General features: G+C 42.4%; 1 protein-coding gene across 1 annotated transcript in view; it reads left to right on the forward strand.

Annotated features, from left to right (window-relative positions):
- The window catches only part of LOC121508406 (homeobox protein Meis1-like), a 63,063-nt gene that overhangs the window by 13,011 nt on the left and 27,377 nt on the right, over positions 1 to 22,675 (forward strand). The window contains exon 8 of the mRNA XM_041785245.1: positions 14,081 to 14,226. Coding sequence (XP_041641179.1) covers positions 14,081 to 14,226 — 146 coding nt within the window. The remainder of the gene's footprint in view (positions 1 to 14,080; positions 14,227 to 22,675) is intronic.

Genomic DNA, 22,675 nt, shown 5'->3' on the forward strand with positions numbered 1-22,675 from the left:
CTGGCTCTAAGGTGGGCTGGCTGTTTTGTTTGCTGGTTTGTCTCTTTCTGGTTGAGAGATTTGTAAGCATGTTGGTTATTTGATTGGTTGGCTGATTTGTTGATAGGTTTTGATCTTTGACTGGTGGGTTGATTTGGTAAGTAGGTTGGTCAGTCTCTTGGCTGGTTGTCTTATTGCTTGGTATGAAACGGCTGTTGGTTAGCTAGTGGGATAATTGGTATTAAGGTGAGTTTATTGATTGGTCATAGTCCATGATTGGCCAGTTGATTTGGAAAGTCAGTTGTTTTGTCTCCTGCATAACTGTATAATTGGTCGGTATGTTGGTTAACTAACTGGTCTGACTTTTGTGTTGTTGCTTTTCTCTGTTGCTAAGGTGGTTAGTTGGATGACTGGTTGGTAGGGAGGTTATTAGAATAGTCTAGCTCTTGATTGGCCTTGTGGTTTATAGTGTAATTGTTGGTTTGTTGGTTTGGTTAACCTCCTTGTCTCTTAGTTGGATGGTTGGTTAGTTACATGAAGTGTTGCTTGGTCTATTACCAGGTCAATTAGCTGGATTATTGGTAGGTTGGTTGGTAAGATGTTTGGTTTTAGGGTTAGGTTGGTTGGTCCGATTTAGTAGTTCAATTTCTAAGTATTTATTGACTTGTCTGGCTCCTGGTTGGTCAGATGATTCAGGTTGTCGGTTGGATAAATGGTACACAGGTTAGTTAACTGACTGGTCTGGCTCTTAGGTGGGTAAGTTGTTTTGTTTGCTGGTACTTCTCTTTCTGGTTGAAAGATTGGATGTTATATTGTTTATTTGATTGGTTGGCTGATTTAAAGGGTTGGTTGGTCTCTTGGCTGTTTGGATAACTGGTAGGTATTTTAGATAACTGGTCGGTCTGTTTTTGTGTTGTTGGTTTTGTTTATTGCCGGTTTAGTTAGGTGGACAGTTGGTTGGTAGGTAGGTTGATAAAATGGTCTAGCTATTAAGTGGGCTGGCTCTTTATTTAGTTTATTAAATGGTTTGTAGTGGAATTGTTTTTTGTTGTATTTGTTCGGCTCCTTTGCCTCTTAATTGGATGGATAATAGCAAGGTGTGTTGGTTAATTGATTTATCTAGCAGGTGGTTGGTTGGTTTGGTCAGTTGCCCCGTTGATTAGCTGGATTATTGGCAGGTAGGTTGGTTAATCGCCTTTGGTTGGTTGGTTGGTCCTAATGAGTAGGTTAATCTATAAGTATTCATTGATTGGTCTGGCTCATGGTTGGATGAATGGTTCATTGGTTGGTTAATTGATTGGTCTGGCTCTTAAGTGGGTTGGTTGTCATTGTTGCTGATTGTAATAATTGAAGGGTTCTGCAAGCAAACTGGTTCTGCCTTCTGTTTTGATTAATAATTGTCAGGTCAGCTGGTTTATTGATGGAACTGGCTCTTGGTTGGTTAGTTGGTTTGGTCTGTAACTGAGTTGGTTAGTTGGAGAATTGGTAGACGTAGCGTTTAATCAACCGGTCTTGGTCTTTGGTTGGCTGGTTGATTTGGCCAGCTAGATTGCTGGGCTGGTTGTTTCCTTTGAGGTTGAATGATTAGAAGATAGATTTGTTTATTGATTGATTGGTTTATTTGGAATGTTGAGTGGTTAATTGATTGGTCTTGCTCTTTGGTCTGCTGGTTGATTTGGCCAGTTAGCTTTTAGGATAATGGGTTGGTAGGTGGGTTAATTGATTGGTCTGGATCTTGGTTGATTAGATGGTTTATCCTAACTTTTATGGATTATTTCTTCAGTCAGTTTTTAGTTGGTTGGCTAATTGATTGGTAACTAACCACTGTGTACAAAAATTTAACCATCCTGACAATTTTTCCCAAGCGCCCTACAAAATCTTGGATAATTCAACTATAACATTCTGTCGTCATCAGCGTATGTGCCTTACAGTGATTACCAACAGCAGTGCATACACTTCTGCTTACTTCTTCTGAAGGGTTTTGGTTTGTGTGTATTTTCCTCTTCTGCTCTTTTACAAATACGTGTGAGTGTGAGGGTTTATGAATGGTGGCAGAGCTTTTCCGACATGTCGGACTTGATGTGCCTTTGAAAATAAAAGGAGACGGTTGGGGAAGAAAGCGGGGGGAGTGGGAGGGTGATGAAGGCTGACAGACGACATGAGCTTCGAGCCGAGCTGGAAGAAAGAGAGCTTTATGTTCCTGAACGCACACACACAAAAACCACACACTCTGGGAAATAGGAATAACACAGCATGCAGCAGACATACGCTGCCTGAAATATGCATGAACTGAATGTATGTCGTTAAGGTTCTGAATAGAGAGAGATGAAGAAGAAGCGTATGCATATAAACAATCTACAAAACACAAATAGAAACAAACTGAACCCAACATAAACACAAAGATAAATCACAAATGAGAGTGTGCTGTCAAAAGGTTTATTAACGTCTTAAAAATTGGCTGACAAAGACACATCTGAGAACTGAAGAGAGAGAAAATGCAACACTGAAGTGGACAAATAACCCACGAGGCAAGGTAAACATGGGCTCTTTATGCCCTGTCTACTTCAGAATATTCATGGATATAAAGTCCCCAAAATCAACAATATTAACAACATAAAACATCTGTTTTTGTCATGATAAAATGACTTACATGGTGTTTTTTAATAATGGATATAAAAACTGAAACCAAGACAACTGTCTGTTAAATGCCTCTGAAAGGTAAAGATGAGCTTAGGTGTTTTTGTGGTAGAAATCTCATTTCTTTAATGGCTTAGACCAGTGGGTCTCACATGGTGTGCCAAGGCACACTAGTGTGCCCTATGGCAAGTCTAGGTGTGCCTTGGGAATTTGTAACCAGGCCTTCACACCGATCTGGCTGGACCCCTGAACAAAAAAAAAACAACCAGAGAATGAGGCCCTCCCCTGTGATTTATTGATATCAGTGCATGTGTGTTGGATCAGCAGCATTTTTGCCTGTTTTCATCACTCTTATCCTCTTTTTACCAATTGTTTGCAACTTTTAATCATTTTCACCACTTTTTTGCTACTTTTAACCCATTTTTGCCACATTATGCCCATTTTCACCCATTTTTTGCCTTTGTTCGGCCACTTTTTTGCCCTATTTTGCCATACTTTTCATCACTTTTAAACCATTTTTACTAACTTTTTTGCCAATGGTCACCCATTGTTGCCAGCTTTTTGACATTTTTACTAGTTTTTGCCACTTTTAACCCATTGTCTGGCCACTTTTTGCTACAGTTAGGACATTTTTTGCCAAAATGTTCCTCACTTCTAATCCCTTTTTACCACATTTTTGCAACTTTGAGCCCATTATTGCAACATTGTACCAATTTCGCCTATTTTCTTCTTTGTTTGGCCACTTTCCCCTCCCATTTTTGCCACATTTTTTCATCACTTTTAAGCCATTTTTACTACCTTTGCCAAGTCTTTTTACCTTATTGACACTTTCAACACATTTTTGCCACTGTTACCCCATTGTCTGGCCACTTTTGGCCAATTTTTGCCCATTTTTTACTTTGTTTCACCTCTTTTTGCCCAATTTTGCCATGTTTTTGCATCACTTTAAACAATGTGAATATGGTGCGCCTTGAGATTTTGGCTTAACCTTTGGTGTGCCTTGGGCAAAAAAAGTTTGAAAACCACTGGCTTTGACACATATAAACAAACGTTGGCTTACAGAGCCAGTTAGCTGTACAGGTGTTAAAATGATACATAAAATCATGACCTTTGACCTCCAAAATCTGATTAGTCCATCCTAAAGGTCAGGGCAATGTCTGCTATCACACCTTATTCACATTATAATGCACTATATCGTGTATGTAGTATGCAATTTTAGTGGTGTCTGAAAGCTGAGGGAGCATCTCTTTACCCTATTGTAGCACTCATTGTTACCCACTCTATCTGTTAAAGCTAGACCAAAGCTTAAACAAGCAGAGAGTGGCTCTTGGCTGGTTGATTTAGGAAGTTGGCTGGATGGTCTCCCTCCTGGTTGGATAATAGTTTAGTATATTTGCACCCTTAATTATCTGGCTCTTGGTTGGTTTGTTTGGTGTGTTGCCATGTTGGTTTGTTGGATAATTAAAAGTAGGGTGGTTGGATGGCTGGTTGATTTGGTCAGTTGGTTGGTTGGTCTCTTGCCTGGTTGGATAATTGCTTGCTATACTGGCTTATTGGTTTATCTTGGTCTTGGTCGGTTGGTGTGATCTGTCGCCATGTTGGCTAGTCGAATAATTGGAAGGGAAGGTGGTTAACCCTTTAAAAATTTCGGGATTGCCAGCGCTCCCATTTGCATACCTATTTTTAAACGTGGGCAGAATTGTAACCAAAGCAGATCAAGAGAGCAAGAATTCTTTTTGCATAGAAATCCTTAGAAGCAACACTAACACAGCACACATTCGATGTGTTCCAGATTACTGTTTCCTTCTAGAAATATCCCTCCTACTTTTGCAGAAATGTAGTATACAGCGCACTCATCAAAAACAATACAATATAACATAAACCAGGCTATAATTGTGTTGTTTTCTTGCAGGTCACAGGTTGCACTTCTTGTTGTTTTAACATGGTCGTCTGCAAACACATGCATGCTCAAAAGTATCTGGCACCTTAGAGATTTGATTTCATTTGATTTACTGTACATAGTTTAGTTTTAAAAAGATGCTGTCTTTTTAGCACGATTTAATTTTATTATTGTTTTTGCCACAGTTTATAAGATGAGTGTATTTCAAAAAGGAAGTCATGAACATACTCAAAAAATTTTTTTTTGTGGTTTGAAATGATCTTGTGCAACTTTTTTTTACAATCACAGTTTTAAGGGTTACAGCTATGACATCTCTGTATTTAGGAAAATGTGCAACAAAAAAAGCTTTTCATTTTTTGTGTTTCTTTTTTTTTTTGCACTTTTGAGCAATTTAATTTGTTACTGACTCATCACATACATATCATTAAAATTTGGGTTCTAAGAGTTGTATTGATGTATAGTCAATTCAGATACTTAAAAAAAAAATGGCACCACAGCATGTAAAAATCTAAAGATATGCTCTGGCTGACTTGTTCTATGGTAGATCATAAAGGGTTAATGATTGGCCCTGCTCTATGGTTTGTTGGTCGACTTGGTACGCTGGTTAATCTGTCTCTCGGATGGTTGGACCATTGGAAGGTATGTTGGTTAACTGACTGGTGTGGTTTTTGGTCGGTTGGTTGGTTTGGTCTCTTGCCTGGTTGGATAATTACTTGCTATAATGGCTTATTGGTTTATCTTGGTCTTGGTTGGGTGGTTGGTGTGATCTGTTGCCATCTTGGTTAGTTGAATAATTGGAAGGGAAGGTGGTTGGACCATTGGAAGGTATGTTGCTTCACTGACTGGTCTGGTTTTTGGTCAGTTGGTTTGGTCTCTTGCTGTGTTGGTTAGTTTGATATTTATCAGGTATGGTGGTTGACTGATTTGTCTTGATTGGCTGATTTAGTGAGTTGTATTGTTGGTTAGTTATATCAATGGTAGAGAGGATGTTAGATTTATTGGTCTAGGTCTTTGGTTGGTTGGTTGTTGATTTGGTGGATTGGTGTGTTGGATTGTTTTCTTTTTGTTTTGTTTATTTAGCCTTAATTTAACGCGGTTAGTCCCATTGCGATCAAAGATCTCTTTTTCAAGGGGGACCTGTCAGGTGTACGTCGCTTTGGATAAAAGCTAAATGACATTGTGTTAGTTAGGTAGGCTTGTTCATTGGTTGTTCTTGGACTTTGGTTGCTTGGTCTCTCTGGCTCTTGGTTGGTTGGTTTGGACTGTGGCCATGTTGGTTCTCTCGATCAGTGGTTCTCAACATTGGGTTCAGGACCCCATGGGGGTCGCGACACACTGAGAGGGGGTCACAAGATGCCCTAAAAAACTAAGAATATTTTTTTTAATTACACTGTTGCCACTTTACAACAATTTTGCTATATTGTAATCAGTTTTGTCACTTTTTCCTCACCAATATTGCCCATTTTAACACATCCTTGCCATTAAACCCATTTTTTCCCATTTCAAACCCTTTCCAACACTTTTTCTGCCTGTTTTTACTGCTTCTACTCCAAGTCTTTCCACTTTACACCCACTGTTGCCTCTGTTGACGTATTATTGCCTCTGTTAACAACTTTTTTGCCAACTTTTACACCCATTTCAACCACATTTCACTATTTGATATCCTTATTTTTTCCAGTTTAACCCATTTCTGAAAATTTCTGCCAATTTTTCTGTCTTAGTTAACCCTTTTTGCCAGTTTATAACAAGTTTTCATCCAATTCACTAAATTTTCCACCCATTTTTGTTGATTAAAAGTCATTTCAGCCACTTTATAATTCCCCTTACCACTAACTATGCCTGTTTTTGCCACCTCAAGCAATTTTTGTCACTTTCTGCTTATTTTTTTTGCCAGCTTTATCCAATTTTTGCCACTTTTAACCAATTTCTGCTACTTTTAGAATCCAATTTCACCATCTTTTCCACCATTTTTTTTGCCATTTGCCAAACCCATTTTATTTCTGGTTTTAACAAAAGGGATTTGAACCCATTTTTAAGAAGGCTACCACTCACATTAAAAAAATACTCTTGCTTCTTGCGTCTTCTGACAAATCAAAAGGTTGAGAAGCTGCTCTAACAGGTAGGGTGCTTGTTTGGTTGGATGATTTGGTGAGTTTTATGCGATGCAGCATGAGGATATTTTTCATCATTTTGCTAAATACACAATAATGTTTAGTTTTTTTTATCCCTTTAACCTTTTTGATGAAAGGAACATTTTAATTTTCAGTGAAATGCTACGATTATATTCTATCCTCAGCCAGTGTTGCAGTATTTTTTAAAAGTGCGATGAAGCCGTTTTCCATGGAGTAGTATCCCTAATGGTTCATTGTTGCGTTGATTATTGCCCCATAAGCCCATCACAGACAGATTACTATGGGGAATAGGAAGGAGAGGATGGATGTGTGATTTCAGACGTGACTCAGGAGTAATTCCTCCATGCAGTTTTGAGATATCTAAGAGTTTAGATGATTGTGACCTTATATCTCCAAATCTGGGCTGGACAAATGGAGCGATGCCGTCTGTACTTACAGATGAAACATGATGTCTCTGGTCTTGGCTGGCCAGGTAAAAAGAAATACGGAGCACCATCATGAAACTAAATGTAATAATACAGCTAAACATTTAAACTCATCCTTCTTGGTGTTGTATTCTTTTCTGTTGTCATGTAGATGAAAGTTGGATGAAATTTGAGAAGTTTGGTGTTTATCAGCTAAAATGAAAGATTTAAGAAACAGCTTTTGTCATTTCTCTGTATTCTCAGACATGTCATAGATAAATAATAATCCTGAGGGTGTTTGGCATATGAAGGATGGAGATATGTTGTTACAGGTGAACTTTACATGTACACCACCCCTCATCACCAGGAACTGAGTTTATGAACGTTGAACATAGATGACATTAATGCAGTTCAACTTTAGACCCACTCTCTGCAGTTTTGGCTCAGAGCTGCTGGTTTCAGTCCAGCCGGTCCTGTTAGCATGTTTCTGTTAGCGGGCCAACTGAAATAGACCCTGTGGTTTCTGTATCTGCTGCCCACTTTTACAGTTTAACACCGCTGGGAGGGGGAGACCGCCGTCAGGTTCACCTGTGAGTCTGACTTCAGATAATCAGCAAACACAATGACAAGTTTGATTAACTCACAGATTTGTTACTAAAGCATGGACCGGTCTTTACAGTGAGATAGATGATGGCTCTCTGGGGCCGTCAGCTCTTTTGAAGCTGATTCTTGTTTTTTATAAGTCTGAGCCAGACAATCGTTTGTCTCATTAAGAGTTTCTCTAATTTTACTTTCTGGGCAGCTGAAATGTTTCTGGAGTTTTCTGCCTGTTTTATGGGAATCCACAGCTGTGATGGAGAATAACACCCGGAGTAACATTTCAGCCAAATCATTCAGGACCCTGCCTGACTATATGCATAACCTACTACACAAACAGGGGCAGCTGCTAACAAAGAACATAGCCATTGTTCTGCACATAACACTGTTAAGTTTCTCACGAGGTCCAGCTGTTGGTTGGTTGTTTGGTTCAGTGGTTGGTTGGTTGGTTGGTTGGTTCAGTGGTTGGTTGTTTGGTTCAGTGGTTGGTTGTTTGGTTCAGTGGTTGGTTGATCGGTTGGTTGGTTCAGTGGTTGGTTGGTTGGTTGTTTGGTTCAGTGGTTGGTTGATCGGTTGGTTGGTTCAGTGGTTGGTTGGTTGGTTGTTTGGTTCAGTGGTTGGTTGTTTGGTTCAGTGGTTGGTTGTTCGGTTGGTTGGTTCAGTGGTTGGTTGGTTTGTTGGTTGATTGTTTGGTACATTGGTTAGGTTGGTTTTTACCTCCACCAAGGAGGTTATGTGATTGGCAGGTTTCGTTTGTTAGCAACATAACTCAAAAAGTTATGGATGAATATTGATGAAATTTTCAAGAAATGTCAGAAATGGCATAAGGAAAAACTGATAAAATTTCAGGACTGATCCAACTGATCCGGATCACCGTCTGGATCCAGGAATTTTTAAAAGGATTCTTCACTATTGGGAGATAGGGCTGATGGCGGAGTGCTTTTCTAGTTTGGTTGGTTGGTTGTTTAGTTGTTTGATTAGTTGATTGTTTGGTTGGTTGGTTCAGTGGTTGGTTGGTTGGTTGTTTGGTTGTTTGGTTGTTTAGTTGTTTGATTAGTTGATTGTTTGGTTGGTTGGTTCAGTGGTTGGTTGGTTGGTTGTTTGGTTGTTTAGTTGTTTGATTAGTTGATTGTTTGGTTGGTTGGTTGGTTGTTTGGTTGTTTAGTTGTTTGATTAGTTGATTGTTTGGTTGGTTGGTTCAGTGGTTGGTTGGTTGGTTGTTTGGTACATTGGTTAAGTTGGTTATTCAGTTGGTTGGGTTTTCAGTTTGCTGGTTGGAGTCTTAGTAAGTTAGTTAAACATGCTCTAATCAGCCTCTTGTTTAACCAGTTAGTGGGTGTTTTTGTCTGGTTGATCTCTTGCTTGGTTGTTCAGCAACCGTCTTAGTTGTTCATCTTTTCATCTGTTTCTTGGATGGTTGGTTAAATTGTTCAGCCTCAAAAATGATCAGTTATTTGGATTTAGGTTGACCAAAATCCTGGTGGCTGGTTGTGGATTGGTTCCTAGAGTGGTCATTTGGTTCATCTACAGATTTGTATGTATGTGGGTTTATTTGCTTTTTAGTTCGCTTACTGGTTAATTGGTTGGGTGGTTGATTGGTTGACCGCTAACTTGGTCAGTCAGTAAGTGGTAGGTGGTAGGTCAGTATTGGTCTTTATGGCGGTCAGTTGGTTAGTTTGTTGGATTGTCTCTTGTTTGGTCAGGTGGTTGGTTCATTAGTTGGTGACTGAGTTATTCTGTTGATATCATAAGTTGGTTGATTGGTCAATAAGTTGGCCTGTTAGTTGGCTTTTGTTTCAGTCTGGTTGGCGGGTGGGTTGGTCAGTTGATTTGATCAGTTGGTTGTCTAGTTTTTTTTGTCAGGATTTTGGTTGCCAGCTGGCTACTTTCAGAGTTTTTGGACAGTTAGTTGGTTGAAGGTTTGGTTTGGGTGACTGGTCAGTTTGGTCAGAGGGTTGGTTGGTTAGTCTGAGCCGGCTGGTTGATTAAGACAGTTGGTTATTTAGTTGTTCAGCCTTTTGGAGTACCTGCTGGTTAATTTTTGAGCTGTTGGATAGTTGGTCTATCAGATGATTGGTTGATTAGTCAGGCTCTTGGTTGGTGAGTAAATTTTGTCCCTTGATTAGCGGGTTTTATGTCAGTAGGATGTGGGTTGGTTTGATGGTCAGGCTCTTGGTTTTAAAAACATTTGGTTGGTCAGTTGGCTGGTTGGTCATGTCCTGGTTTGTAGGAAGGTACCACCTCACAGCTGCTGAGGATACCTGAAATAAATTTGTCTCTCAAATTTGTGGTGAAAATTTGAAACCATAAGAGTAGACTCTGTCCTGTTAGGCTGCAGTGCCTCAGTGTCCACATACTTTTGGCCATGAAGTGCAGTCAGAGGCTCTCACATGTTTTAGAAATCTCACAGCAGGATATTTTGTCTTCGTTTTTGTGATTCGATTCCAGGACTGAGCTCAGCCGTGAGGTCATCTTTAAGAGAGCCTTGGATTGGCTTTTACTCATATGACCCCGCCCACCATCGTCAGCAGAGAGGGGAAATGGTCCGTAGTGGAAATGTGGTGGAAAATAAAGACTCTCCCACTCTCTCTCTCTCCACTGAGCGTTCCTCCAACAGAGCACGGATAATAAAAATCTGTAAAAACAGTTCTTAAAAGGCTCAGGATGGACGAGGCACAGCGGCTTCATGTGTTTGTTTTTGTCTTCATGGCACATGTGCAGAGCAGAGAGACATTCATTAATTCAAGGACTCTTAAATGAAAACTTGATGTGTCTCTGGAAAACTTTGGACGTTATTTATGTGCACTGAGCAAAGTTCTGTTGGATCAAGTGTGGTTTTCTGAGAAGTACTGTAAGATATTTGGTGGTCTACAAGAAAAGAAACACACCAACAGCTGCACCATTAAGAATGATTTTAGACCTTCTAGTGGAGAAGAAAGATGCATATTCAATCTATTTCAATCTATCTATTCTATTTTGTGTGGGTTTTGTGCAACTTAGATTTGTCTTTCTTTGATTCGAGTGATGTCACCGCTCTAACAAATAGGTTTTTATCTGTAGGGACTCTTTCTGTAATGTCAGACACATAGATAACTTTTTTTGTGGATGCACTTTTATGAAGCACATTTGCCCTGAAAGATAACTTTGCAACTATCCGCCTACTACTGGAAGTATTCCAAAACTCTTCACACCTGTTCTTTAGAGACCGATGCAGAAAGTTGGACAGCAGCCTCTGCAGACATGGCTGATCATGCTAACCTTGCAAAGCAGATAGATACGCCCGTTTCCATGTTTTTTCACTGGTGAATCCATTTTGCAAAGCTCCCGTCTGAACCGTTTGGGCCCAGTTAGAAAGTGACAGGACCAATCAGCGACGAGGGCCAGTACTTTCAGGCGCAGCAGAGTCGTGACGTAATCAGGCAGCAGCAAGAGCTGGTGCAGTTATGGAGGAAGAGATTAGCGTGGATGCTGTTAAAGCGCCAGTTTTATCAGAACTTGACGACATTTCTTCATGAAAAGAAGAACAAAGAACAGCAGTGAGTTGTTTTCAAAAACCACAAAAGTCGAGTACTGACATGTCTATAGTTGCCATGTATTACACGTGCAGCTTGATAGCGGCTATGTCACGTGTTTTGTTGCTCTGATTGGCCCGTAGAGATGTGACGGACAGAACGTTCACCCAATCACACTCCAAGTTTTTTTCAAAGCCTCTGCCTTTACTCAAACGTTTCCTATTGAAGCTTTACCAGGTGTATCAGGTTATGATCATGGCAGATTCATGCTACTATGGCCTAACTGCTTTTGAACTAACTTTATCATAATTATTATGCGTTGTCATGAATGTATCTATCATTATGAGAGTTCTAGCTTTCTGGAAATTCAACGCATGCTGCTGACTGACCCAGGGAGCATCTTTAGACCAGAGCCTTCTCCACCAAGTAGAACTGTAGATCTATTTTGCAATAAAATAGTTAAAAATATGAACAGAGTGTTCCTGGCTTGACTTTTTCCAAACAAACCACAGATGAAGAGAGCATAGATCAGTGTTACTCAACCCTGCTCAAACAAAGAGCCAAGTTATTGACAAATGCCTTGTGTTGATATTGTTTTTTATGGAGAGGAAATTTAAGATAAGTCTAAATTTTACGTCCCTTGTGTTCCTTCTTGCCTTTTATTGTGCACAGATATCCAGTCGTCCTCTAGCTCGCAGGTTGCTGTGAAGCTGTTGTCACAAACCATTAGCAGGTTTGGTCGGACCTCTCGTTCCTCAGCTCCCTAAGGAGAGAGAGGACAGGGAGGGAGAGGAGGTGGAGGGGTGTACAGCAGCCTCAGGGAGCTTGTGGTTCAGCCTAATGAGGCTGAGAGCTTGTTTATGGAGTTACGCATCATTTTTATGATTATTTCCACCTTTTCGGCCTCTGCCGCGCAGCAGAATCCTTCCTCTGTTCAGGCTCGGCGAGGCCCTGGCCCTCTGCGGCTGACTCTGAGCGAGGCGGTGGGACCTGCTGCAGGCTGCCGGGGACCGTCGCCCTAACCTTGGCCCGCGCTGTAAAAAACACTGAGGAGAAAATGAGGCTCATTAAACAGGCAGAGAAAGCGCAGTAAAAACACCCAGCACAGCAGCTTTTAATGCTTTTGGTTAAAATGCTGCAATATGTGCCATGATCTAAAACCTGCAGGGGGATGGAGAGGACAAGAGGGTTCGAGAGTAGAGGCAGACCGCTGTGAGTGCATGGTTACAAATCTGAATCAATGCAGCAAATATGGGAATGTGGGAATGTATTCAGGGAGAATCCATGAGTAAAAGCAGGTGTTTGATGAGGGGCAGTGAAAAAACAATAGGAGCAGTGATATTTCACCAGCAGCCGAGGACTTCCAATAATTCTATACCTCGGGCAAAAGATGGCGCTAAATTTATTTTTCTGTGCTCTGAAACAGAGCTGCTACTACGGCAACCGAGGTGGACAAAACAGGAAAACACTCTGCCTGTTACAAGCCTCAGTGGAGACAGAGCAGTGGCATAAAGTGCTGATATTTTGGATGCTTGCTGGTGTATTTTTGGGTTGAGATTGCTGCTGATGAGGTACTTGCTAAAAATGCAGTGGTTAACAGATGAACTCATGTCTTCTCCATGACTGTATGTCAGTGCTTCTCCTTCAGGTAGCTCATGGTAACTCTGCCTGAGATGGTTCTGACTTCATGGCCAATTACCAAATCTAAAAAGCTGCATAGACAGAAAGTTGTGGCTGATAAGGGACAGTAGGAGGGGGGGAGTGGGCCTGGCTTATCCCACTCTTAGGGTTAAGGCTGGCAGAAGTGCTGCAAAACTGACCACATAAAGTGGTGAAAAGAGGTTAAAAAGTGTCATAAACTGGTTACAAATTACAAAAATAGTTCAAAAAAGTAATGAAAATGGGTAAAAAAGTGCCAAAAATAGAAAAGAAGTGTAAAAATGGGATAAAAGAGTGGCACATAGGGGATGGAATATGCAGGAAAAGTGGTTTAAAGGGTTAGAGAATGGCAAAAACTTGGGTAAAAAAAGCAAAAAGGGGCAAAAAGTATCAAAATGGGTTAAAAGTGGCAAAAATACAGCAAAACAAGTTTGGTTAATTAACCACGTGTGAAAAAGAGTTCAAGAGTGGAACACAAAGGATAGTTTGCAGGAACGTGGCAAAAGGGGGTTCAAGAGTAACAAAAAATGGGTGTGAAGTGGCAAAAATTTGGTGAAGAGTTGCAACTACTGTTGAAAAAATGTAATGAAAACGGGTTAAAAAATGGCAAAAATCAAAGAAAAAGTGGCAAGAACGGATAAGAGTGGCACCAAGGGGAAAAACATGCAGGAAAAGTGGTTTATAGGGGTTAAAGAATGGCAAAAATTGGGTTAAAGAAGCAAAAGGGGGTTAAAAGTAGTAATACTGGTATTAAATCACAACTGTGGAGGGCCCATTCTCTGGGAATCTGGTGCCCAGTTAATTCTGTCGTCAGGCCTGTCTCCTTGTGGCCTGCTGCATCATAGATAACAGGGACAGATGTCACTGATAATCTGCGTTTTGAGACTAAAACATTTAATTTTTGTGTGCTTGAAAGTCTGGCCCCCAGAGTTTCTGTTGAGAATAAATCTGGCTCTTGTGCAGATGTACTTGATGACCCCTGCACTAAAGGAATGAAATGGTCCATTTCCAGGACATTTTCCAACCGTACAACCCCTGGCTGGAGCTATGATCATGCTTGTAACATGTAGTCTGACCCTAACATGTAAGAGAAACCGTCTTTCTTTCCTTTAAGAATCCTGATGTATTCTTGGTATGTGAGGAGGCTGGTTTTCAGCTCTTTGAATCTAGATTTCCACAAATGAGCCTGAAAGGTCTGCTTCCATTTCTGTGGCATAAACTCTGATGTATTCCTGTTTTTCCTCCCTCTGCGCTGATCAGGTGACTGCCTGGATAACGGCATGGCCTCTCCCAGCACAGGAGACGACGACGACCCCGACAAAGACAGACTACACAACAAGAAAAGAGGAATCTTCCCTAAAGTGGCCACAAACATCCTGAGAGCCTGGCTGTTCCAGCACCTCACGGTAACTCCAACAAACTCGTGTTCCTGCCTCTGTTTTTACTGTTTTTGCATGAAGCTTCTGTGGATTTAAAGGTCTATAAAGGTGGATATAAAGATATAAAGGTTAAAGCAGTCTCTCTACAATCAGAGAGAAACTTTGGGGTCAGATGTGTGCAGCTCTGGGCCGGGTCCCTAATGTGAAACCAGAAATGTAGTCCAGTTCTGATCAAACTGCTGCTGCAGCTGCATCCATGCTGATCTCTTCACCGGCCGCCATTGTTTACAGGCTTGCAGACACTTTAACCAAATAACTCCTGCAGCTACAGCACCCTCCTCCCGCAATGATGCTGATTGGTCTGGTCATTATCTGACTGGGGACAGGCCTATCAGGTTGAAGCTTTACAAGAGGGATCTGCTTGAGAATAAACATGGAATCTGGACAATCCATCAGCTTTGCAAGGTTGAGTTAAATATTTTCACTGATAGAAAATGATAAAAAGAAATGCACTTTTGACGATATTCAACATTATAGCTCAAAACAAAATCAGCTGATCTCGATTTCACTAACTGTGAGACTACTAGCACCAGTCGGCTGGACCTTGAATCAGGTGGTGATAAAATCCACAATCGTGACATCCCAGCATGCTCCTTAGTTTCAGCTTTAAAGCCAGCGTGATCACTTCCTCTCTCCTGAGGTTTGTCTGCTCTGAACCAGACCAAGTTTAGGATTTAAGCGAGAGGGAACCTTAGTCCAGGTCATCTTTGTTTCTGTTAAAGTAAAGAATAAGTCCGTTTTTAGTTATTCTGCTAGAGAGAAGCAAAAACACGACGGGGAAATGAGATATTTTATGAGCACAAAGTTGAAACGAGTCAAAGTGAGAAGGCCGGCTTACTTCTGAAAATCCCAGTCCAGGATGACTCATGGGTTTGGCCTAGACCCCCAGAAAAATCCTACCCCCCATCCTCCCCCATCCTCCCCCTCGCCCTGCCTCCAAACACGGAGAGGCTAAATTCGGTGCTCGCTCAGCAGGGGTCAGGACCGCTGCCAGGACTGGAGCTGAACCTGGAGGACGGCGAGTCCTGCAGCAGATGGGAGGTGAGGGGAGCGGGGGAGAAGGGGGGAGGCTGGTACCTGAGAGAGGAAGGGGGGAGAGAGAAAGAGGGTCTGTAGCTGTCGGAGGTTAAGGTTGAGTGAAGGTCAGCAGAGCATCAACACAGGAAACAAGAGAATCAACGACACAACTTTATTTAAACGCCTCAAATTAAACAGTGCAGCTTAAAGTTGTTCACAGTGAGAAGGCAAAAAGGTGGAACCAAAGAGAATATTGAATAAAATAGGAATGTAATCGCTGAAGTAAAACAATAATCACACAGGTTGTTAACCATAAAGGTAAAAATCTAAATGGATGTTTAACAGGAGTCTTACATGTGCAGGATTCTCACCGAATTATGACTGATGCATGAATAGAAATAACCACAGTAGAGTGACGGCTCAGAGGAAGAGCAAGATGATCAGGCAGGTAGGAAACAAAGCAGCAGGTAATCCAGATTATCTTTAACCTCGTTATGTGTCCGTCCAACTGAAAGTGATCTCTGCGACGTCTGTGCTGACGCCTTTTTAAAGAGCAGAGCTGAGCTGATTATGGAGGGGGTCGGTTCTATGACTGTGTCTGCTGCGTTTAGGAATAACTGCACCCAGTGTTTGAAAATACACCAAGGCTTTATTCTGCCTAAATGCATGTAGAATCTTAACTCTTAAAGCACAATCAGCTGACAGACATTTATTTTTAAGAAAACATGGATGATCAGGATGTAGACGATCTCAGATGAATGTGTCAAAGGTTAAAGGTGATTCAGAGAGGATTCGGAGCTTTTACAGCTCTGTAAATGTAGCTCAGGTTCCTCCATGTCTCTGATAGTTGCTGAGATGTTTCTACACCTTGATTGAAGTCCACCTGTGTAGAGATGGGAGAAAGTTCTAGAAGGACAACCATCACTGCAGCCTCCACTGATCTGGGCTTTATGAAGAGAGGATAGACGGAGACTCTCCTCGGTGCAAAAGGCATGAAAGCCAGACTTGACTTGGGAATAAAAACTCAGTGGCCCATCAGTAACCATGGTTACCGTCCCTGTTCTAGCTCTTAAGTTTAGAATTTCCAAGTATTTCAACCAGTGCTCGATAAAGGGTTAAGAGAGAAAAACTCCAGTCAGTATCAATAAACTGTTCTGATTGATGGATGAGCATGGACCCTCTGGGTCTGAGGCTCTCTGGGTCTGAGGTTCTCTGGGTCTGAGGCTCTCTGGGTCTGAGTCTACTCTGGGTCTGGGGCTCTCTGGGTCTGAGGCTCTCTGGGTCTGGGGCTCTCTGGGTCTGAGGCTGTTCTCTGGGTCTGAGGTTCTTTGGGTCTGAGGCTCTCTTAGTCTGAGTCTACTCTGAGTCTGAGGCTCTCTGAGTCTGAGGCTGTCTAGGTCTGAGTCTACTTTCTGAGTCTGAGGCTCTCTGGGTCTGAGTCTACTCTGAGTCTGAGGCTCTCTGGGTCTGAGGCTACTCTGGGTCTGAGGCTCTCTTAGTCTGAGGCTGTCTGGGTCTGAGTCTACTTTCTTAGTCTGAGTCTACTCTGGGTCTGAGTCTACTCTCTGAGTCTGAGGATCTCTGGGTCTGAGGCTGTTCTCTGGGTCTGAGGCTGTTCTCTGGGTCTGAGGCTGTTCTCTGGGTCTGAGGTTCTCTGGGTCTGAGACTGTTCTCTGGGTCTGAGACTGTTCTCTGGGTCTGAGGCTGTTCTCTGGGTCTGAGGCTGTTCTCTGGGTCTGAGGTTCTCTGGGTCTGAGGCTACTCTGGGTCTGAGGTTCTCTGGGTCTGAGATTGTTCTCTGGGTCTGAGGCTGTTCTCTGGGTCTGAGGTTCTCTGGGTCTGAGGCTACTCTGGGTCTGAGGTTCTCTGGGTCTGAGATTGTTCTCTGGGTCTGAGGCTGTTCTCTGGGTCTGAGGTTCTCTGGGTCTGAGGTTCTCTGGGTCTGAGGCTGTTCTCTGGGTCTGAGGCTGTTCTCTGGGTCTGAGGTTCTCTGGGTCTGAGGCTGTTCTCTGGGTCTGAGACTGTTCTCTGGGTCTGAGGTTCTCTGGGTCTGAGGCTGTTCTCTGGGTCTGAGGTTCTCTGGGTCTGAGGCTGTTCTCTGGGTTTGAGGTTCTCTGGGTCTGAGACTGTTCTCTGGGTCTGAGGCTGTTCTCTGGGTCTGAGGTTCTCTGGGTCTGAGGCTGTTCTCTGGGTCTGAGGCTGTTCTCTGGGTCTGAGGTTCTCTGGGTCTGAGACTGTTCTCTGGGTCTGAGGTTCTCTGGGTCTGAGACTGTTCTCTGGGTCTGAGGCTGTTCTCTGGGTCTGAGGCTGTTCTCTGGGTCTGAGGTTCTCTGGGTCTGAGACTGTTCTCTGGGTCTGAGGTTCTCTGGGTCTGAGACTGTTCTCTGGGTCTGAGACTGTTCTCTGGGTCTGAGGCTGTTCTCTGGGTCTGAGACTGTTCTCTGGGTCTGAGGCTGTTCTCTGGGTCTGAGGTTCTCTGGGTCTGAGGCTGTTCTCTGGGTCTGAGGCTGTTCTCTGGGTCTGAGGCTGTTCTCTGGGTCTGAGGTTCTCTGGGTCTGAGACTGTTCTCTGGGTCTGAGGCTGTTCTCTGGGTCTGAGGTTCTCTGGGTCTGAGGCTGTTCTCTGGGTCTGAGGCTGTTCTCTGGGTCTGAGGTTCTCTGGGTCTGAGGCTGTTCTGGTTTCACGGCTTCCTCCCCTGAAGTCAAACAGAAACCCTGCAGCACAGCTCGTAAAAACGGAGCCACAGGCCGCCGTGCTGTTGACACCGCTCTCTGCTTTCTTCTTCATGTTTTTATTTGACTGTTTCATGTAAAGGAGCAAACGTGGAGCGGCGTCCTCGCTCCTGTTAACCTAATTAGACTCTAATTTACCTCCTCCTCGCTCACACATGTTGTTTGTCTCTTTTTTTAACAAACCTGAGCATAAACAGGTGGGGGACGCTGCGAGGACTCCACCGTTTGTTTACAGTCGACTCATTAACGAGCTGCTTTGGTTTACAAATTACACGTGACTCCGTCTGAACAGCTGGAAAGACTTTTCACGTCCAAGCGCCTCCGAGCACGACAACAGCGGCCGACCGTCAGGATCTGCAGAAAAACTCCGCCATCGCCACGAAGAGACGAGAGAGTCCAGGACTTCAAAGGCAGCGCCACAATTACAGAGCAGGACTTCACCCCGGCTGAGGAATGGGCCTCCTGAGCCGGGCGGGACAGATGACTTAGCAGGAAGCCCCGGCATTGACCTCGCCGCCCCCCCCTGCCCTCCAACCATCAGGGCTCAGAGGTCGCAGGGACACCTCCATCCATCCATCAGCCACTGTTTACAACCACAGAGCTGCAGATGTGGGTGACGGCGAGGCCACGGCGACCTGCAGGCACCAACACGTGAGCAGCCGCCTGTCCCTGCAGCAGAGGGGGAGAGCAGCCGCTCCAATATTAAACTAGTGGACGAGGTTAACGGGAGTTTAAGATTTATTCTCTCTGAGCGGGGCCATGAATCTCAGCATGCCGTGTTAGCTGATCGCTTTCATCAGAGCTGCATCATGAAGACCACCAGCCGAAATGTGTCGTATAACAAATTACACGTTTCTGGAGGTTTCTGTTTCCTTCATGACTTTCTACATCCTCTATGCACCCGGGAAGTTTGTGAGGTTGTGCCAGAATTACCACTTTAGCTTAAAAGTCTGTCAGCATTTCCATTAAAAACATGTTTTTGTGACAAAACGAGGGAGAAAAGCTGTTAAAGAGGCTCAGCTAGCCTCTTAGCACAGTCTTATACCCTGTTCCCACTGGCCCAAAAACCCGTTTAAACACGCTAACAATCTGCTCCTGTCGGTAGTGGGAAAGGCTCTAATCGGCATTCAGACCCGCGTCGACTGACCCTGCAGTGGACACGGCTCGCCTCTGATCGGCTCCAGTGGGAACGTCACACCTGGGTGAATGCGGGATGACTTTGGCGTAACGTGCCCACGTCATAATATCACGCCCGTAACTTGGGGCAACAAAAAGACGCCGGCAGCTGAGGGACGAGCATTGTTGTTTTTTGGACTCATCGTGTGAGATTTATATTTGCAAGATGGCATAGCACTGACAAGACAGCGAGATCAGAGAGCTTCTGTTGACCCGTGGAGAAGAGGAGTTTCAGCGCCAGGTCACTAGGACTGTGCGAGACACAACTATAGCCATACAGCAACGTAGCTAAAATGTTGAGTGAGTGTGGCAACGACTCTCACAGTCACTCACTCTAAAGAGATTTATCGAAGTTAGAGCGCAATAAATCTGTCTGTTAAAGAGGAAAGTACTGCACATTCATTGTTTCTTGTGTTTTGTTGTCATCATGATCACGCCGTTATTTCACATGCGGGTGCACGAGAGTGATTAGTCCTCCTTGTCAACAACATCGTGCAGCTGTGTAATTTCAGGGCACATATAAATACTAAAACGCTTTGCTAGATCAGTCTTGCTATAATGAAGATATCCGCTGAGAAAAATGTTTTTTTCCTCGGGCAGATTTAGCGCAGACAGCCTTTAATTCCTCCTGCCTATCTTACAAAGCGCAGTGCGTCCTGTCTGTGCACAGCTGGAAAGCGAGATCCTTTTCAAACGATATAATCTGTTAATCTTTCATTTATTTATTTATTGCATTATTTGCCTCTTGGAAATGATCACATCGATCCCCTTTTTTGTTTGTTATTACACAAAAACCAACATGATGACATCAGCTTTAACGCACCAGAGAAAAAAAAAACAGCCATGCAGCTCATCTGCTGGCGATCAGACCCGGGTCTGCTGGCAATGGGAAAGGAGTCACTTGCCGATTGTTAGCGGGTTAACCTGCGTTTAAAAAACTCGCTTTTACACGCTAATTTTAGTGGGAAAGCGGGACTGGACTCCTTTTGACTCTGGTCTCCCTTCATCTGTGTAGACCTGTAGTAGGAGGTCTGCAGGACTAAGGCCTTGTTCACATGGAGACAAAAACGGTATAAACATGTTTTTTTTGTTTTGAAAAAGTGTTCAATACATATAAGAATTTAAAATGAAAAATATCTATACATATATGAAACTGTTATATATAGAATGATTCTATGTTAAATCATGAAGTACATCTTTTCATTTAACTGAGAAAATACAAGAAAGCAGAGTCTGCTTTTATTTTTCACCATCAGTCATTATTTCAACATGGATCATTTGTTACAAATGATTCGTCAAAATCCATGTAATCTCATCGTTTGAGCTTTTTATTCTGAAAACGTGCACAATCTTTGTCGACTGTATTGAATGACGTAGCGACTTGCCTCTGGCAACATGGCGGCGACGTCAGCGCCCAGCCAACCAGCCAATCTCCCGTCGCATATTATATCTGTGCTCAGTGATACGCGAATTTGGATCATAAGTTGATTCATTAAAATTAATTTAATGTTATCGCTGTGCTTGTTAGTCTGAAAACTAGCATATTTTTGTCTACTTGTGTTTCTTTATGCGACGGACCTGTATGGAGTAGTGAGAGAGCCAAGTTACAAAAATAAATCTAGAAAAGAATAAGCAAATAAAAGTGGAAATATAAAGACTAATAAATATATATATATATATATATATATATATATATATATATATATATATAAAAATGTTATATAAAGCAATATTAATCAAAAAATGAATCCATAAAAGAAAAGGCTAATAAAAGTAGAAATATAAAGACAAATAAATAAATAAATAAATAAAAATAAAAGCAAAGGAAATATGCACAGAAAATCGTGCGCAGTAGGAATGTCGTGCGCAGGCGCAGAAAGAATCCGATCGAGGAGAAACATGGTGGCGGCAAATTTGACGAGAGAACTTTTAAGACTCGCTGAAGTTACAGAACAAGATGAACATGATGGAGAATATTTTTTGAGGACCGTAGAGGACATCATGGAGAGTGTTGGTGCTGTGTGTGCGCTGACAAACACAGACATCGATATCTTGGGTCTGTGTGTCGGCCGGTGTCACAGATTAACTGGTGTTGAATTAAGTGAGGCGGATGTTAAGGGGTGTGGCTTTTGACAGTTTGTGTTTACCTTCCAAATAGCGCTGAAAATGCAGTAATATCACCCTTTTTTTCTATTATAACAATTTATTGGTGCTTGTGGGGATATTAACGTCAGGTGATAAGTGTTTGGGGCATGAAAGCGTACGTTTACAGACATAAATACCTGGAAAGAAAATATAGGTGACTGTGCAGGTGCCTGTTAAAAACAGTGCAAACAGAGGTGACACGCCGGGAAAACTTGTTGTTTTAAGTGGAATATTTTTGTACAGGATGGTTGTGGTTATGAATCATTAAGAAATTTTTTATAATTAATGTTGTATAAATGGGACACAAACGTTATAAGGGATTAGTTCAAATGCAGCAGGTAAGTCGAGGAGAAAGACGTGCTGACTGGGTTAACCTGTGATAGCCTGTTGACTTGTGATAAATTCCATGCTTGGTTGTGTTTGATAATGAAAATGTATAAACGTTCAGTCGGAGTTTGGAAAGCATAAAAAGGCTACAGGAAAATTAAGTAGATCACTTGCTGTCTGTTTAGATAATGACAGCACATGTTAACACAACTCATCAACACGAAAAAACCACCTGAATACTCTGTCAGGGATGGTTAAGTGTCGTTTTACGTAGACGCATTATGGGACCCTATGACTAATACAGACTTCCGACTTCTGGTGTAAAGAGGAGGTCTTCAGCTGCACCCAGGTACTCTTGGATGAATGAGGTGCAGGCAGCCTGCTCCCCCTAGAGGCTAAACCGAGATGTACACCAAAACAAACATCTTAAGACAAAACTAATCAATAGCAGAAATGAACTAAAATATAAGTTTAACAAAATAAAATAACGTTTTGATATGACTATTTTTAACCCATACGGTTTCAACTGTTCGAGCATGTTAAACTTAAAATATCACTTTTAAATATTTTTACATCAGAGTTAGACTTTTCAGCTTAGTCATTGTTTTTATATCCACTACCATTATAGCCTACAGAACCACCTAGAGCTTTAATTTCCTTACTTTCCTTTTCACTTCCTGACTAATGCTCATCATCAGGATCACATGACTGCAAACACCAATTATTGCTTGATGGTGCTTTAACACCTACGTCATCTGGGAAACTCCAAATACAGGAGAGAGGGAGTGTTTATGACGATAGCAGAAATATAAACCTGTAGAAGGGTTTCAGGAGTAGTTAGATTAAACCCACTATCAGTCTCTGTGTGTCCGGTCTAAAGAACCCTCAGGCGTCTGTGATCAATGGTTGGTCTCACTGACCCTACAGTGAAAACATCATCCATTACCTCTGTGACAGGTCTCCTGAGGACCCCGGGGCCCAGCTCTCTGTGGGGGTCACCTTTATTGACCTCTCAGTCC

Source organism: Cheilinus undulatus, linkage group 4, assembly GCF_018320785.1.
Source record: "Cheilinus undulatus linkage group 4, ASM1832078v1, whole genome shotgun sequence".
Lineage (NCBI taxonomy): Eukaryota > Metazoa > Chordata > Actinopteri > Labriformes > Labridae > Cheilinus > Cheilinus undulatus.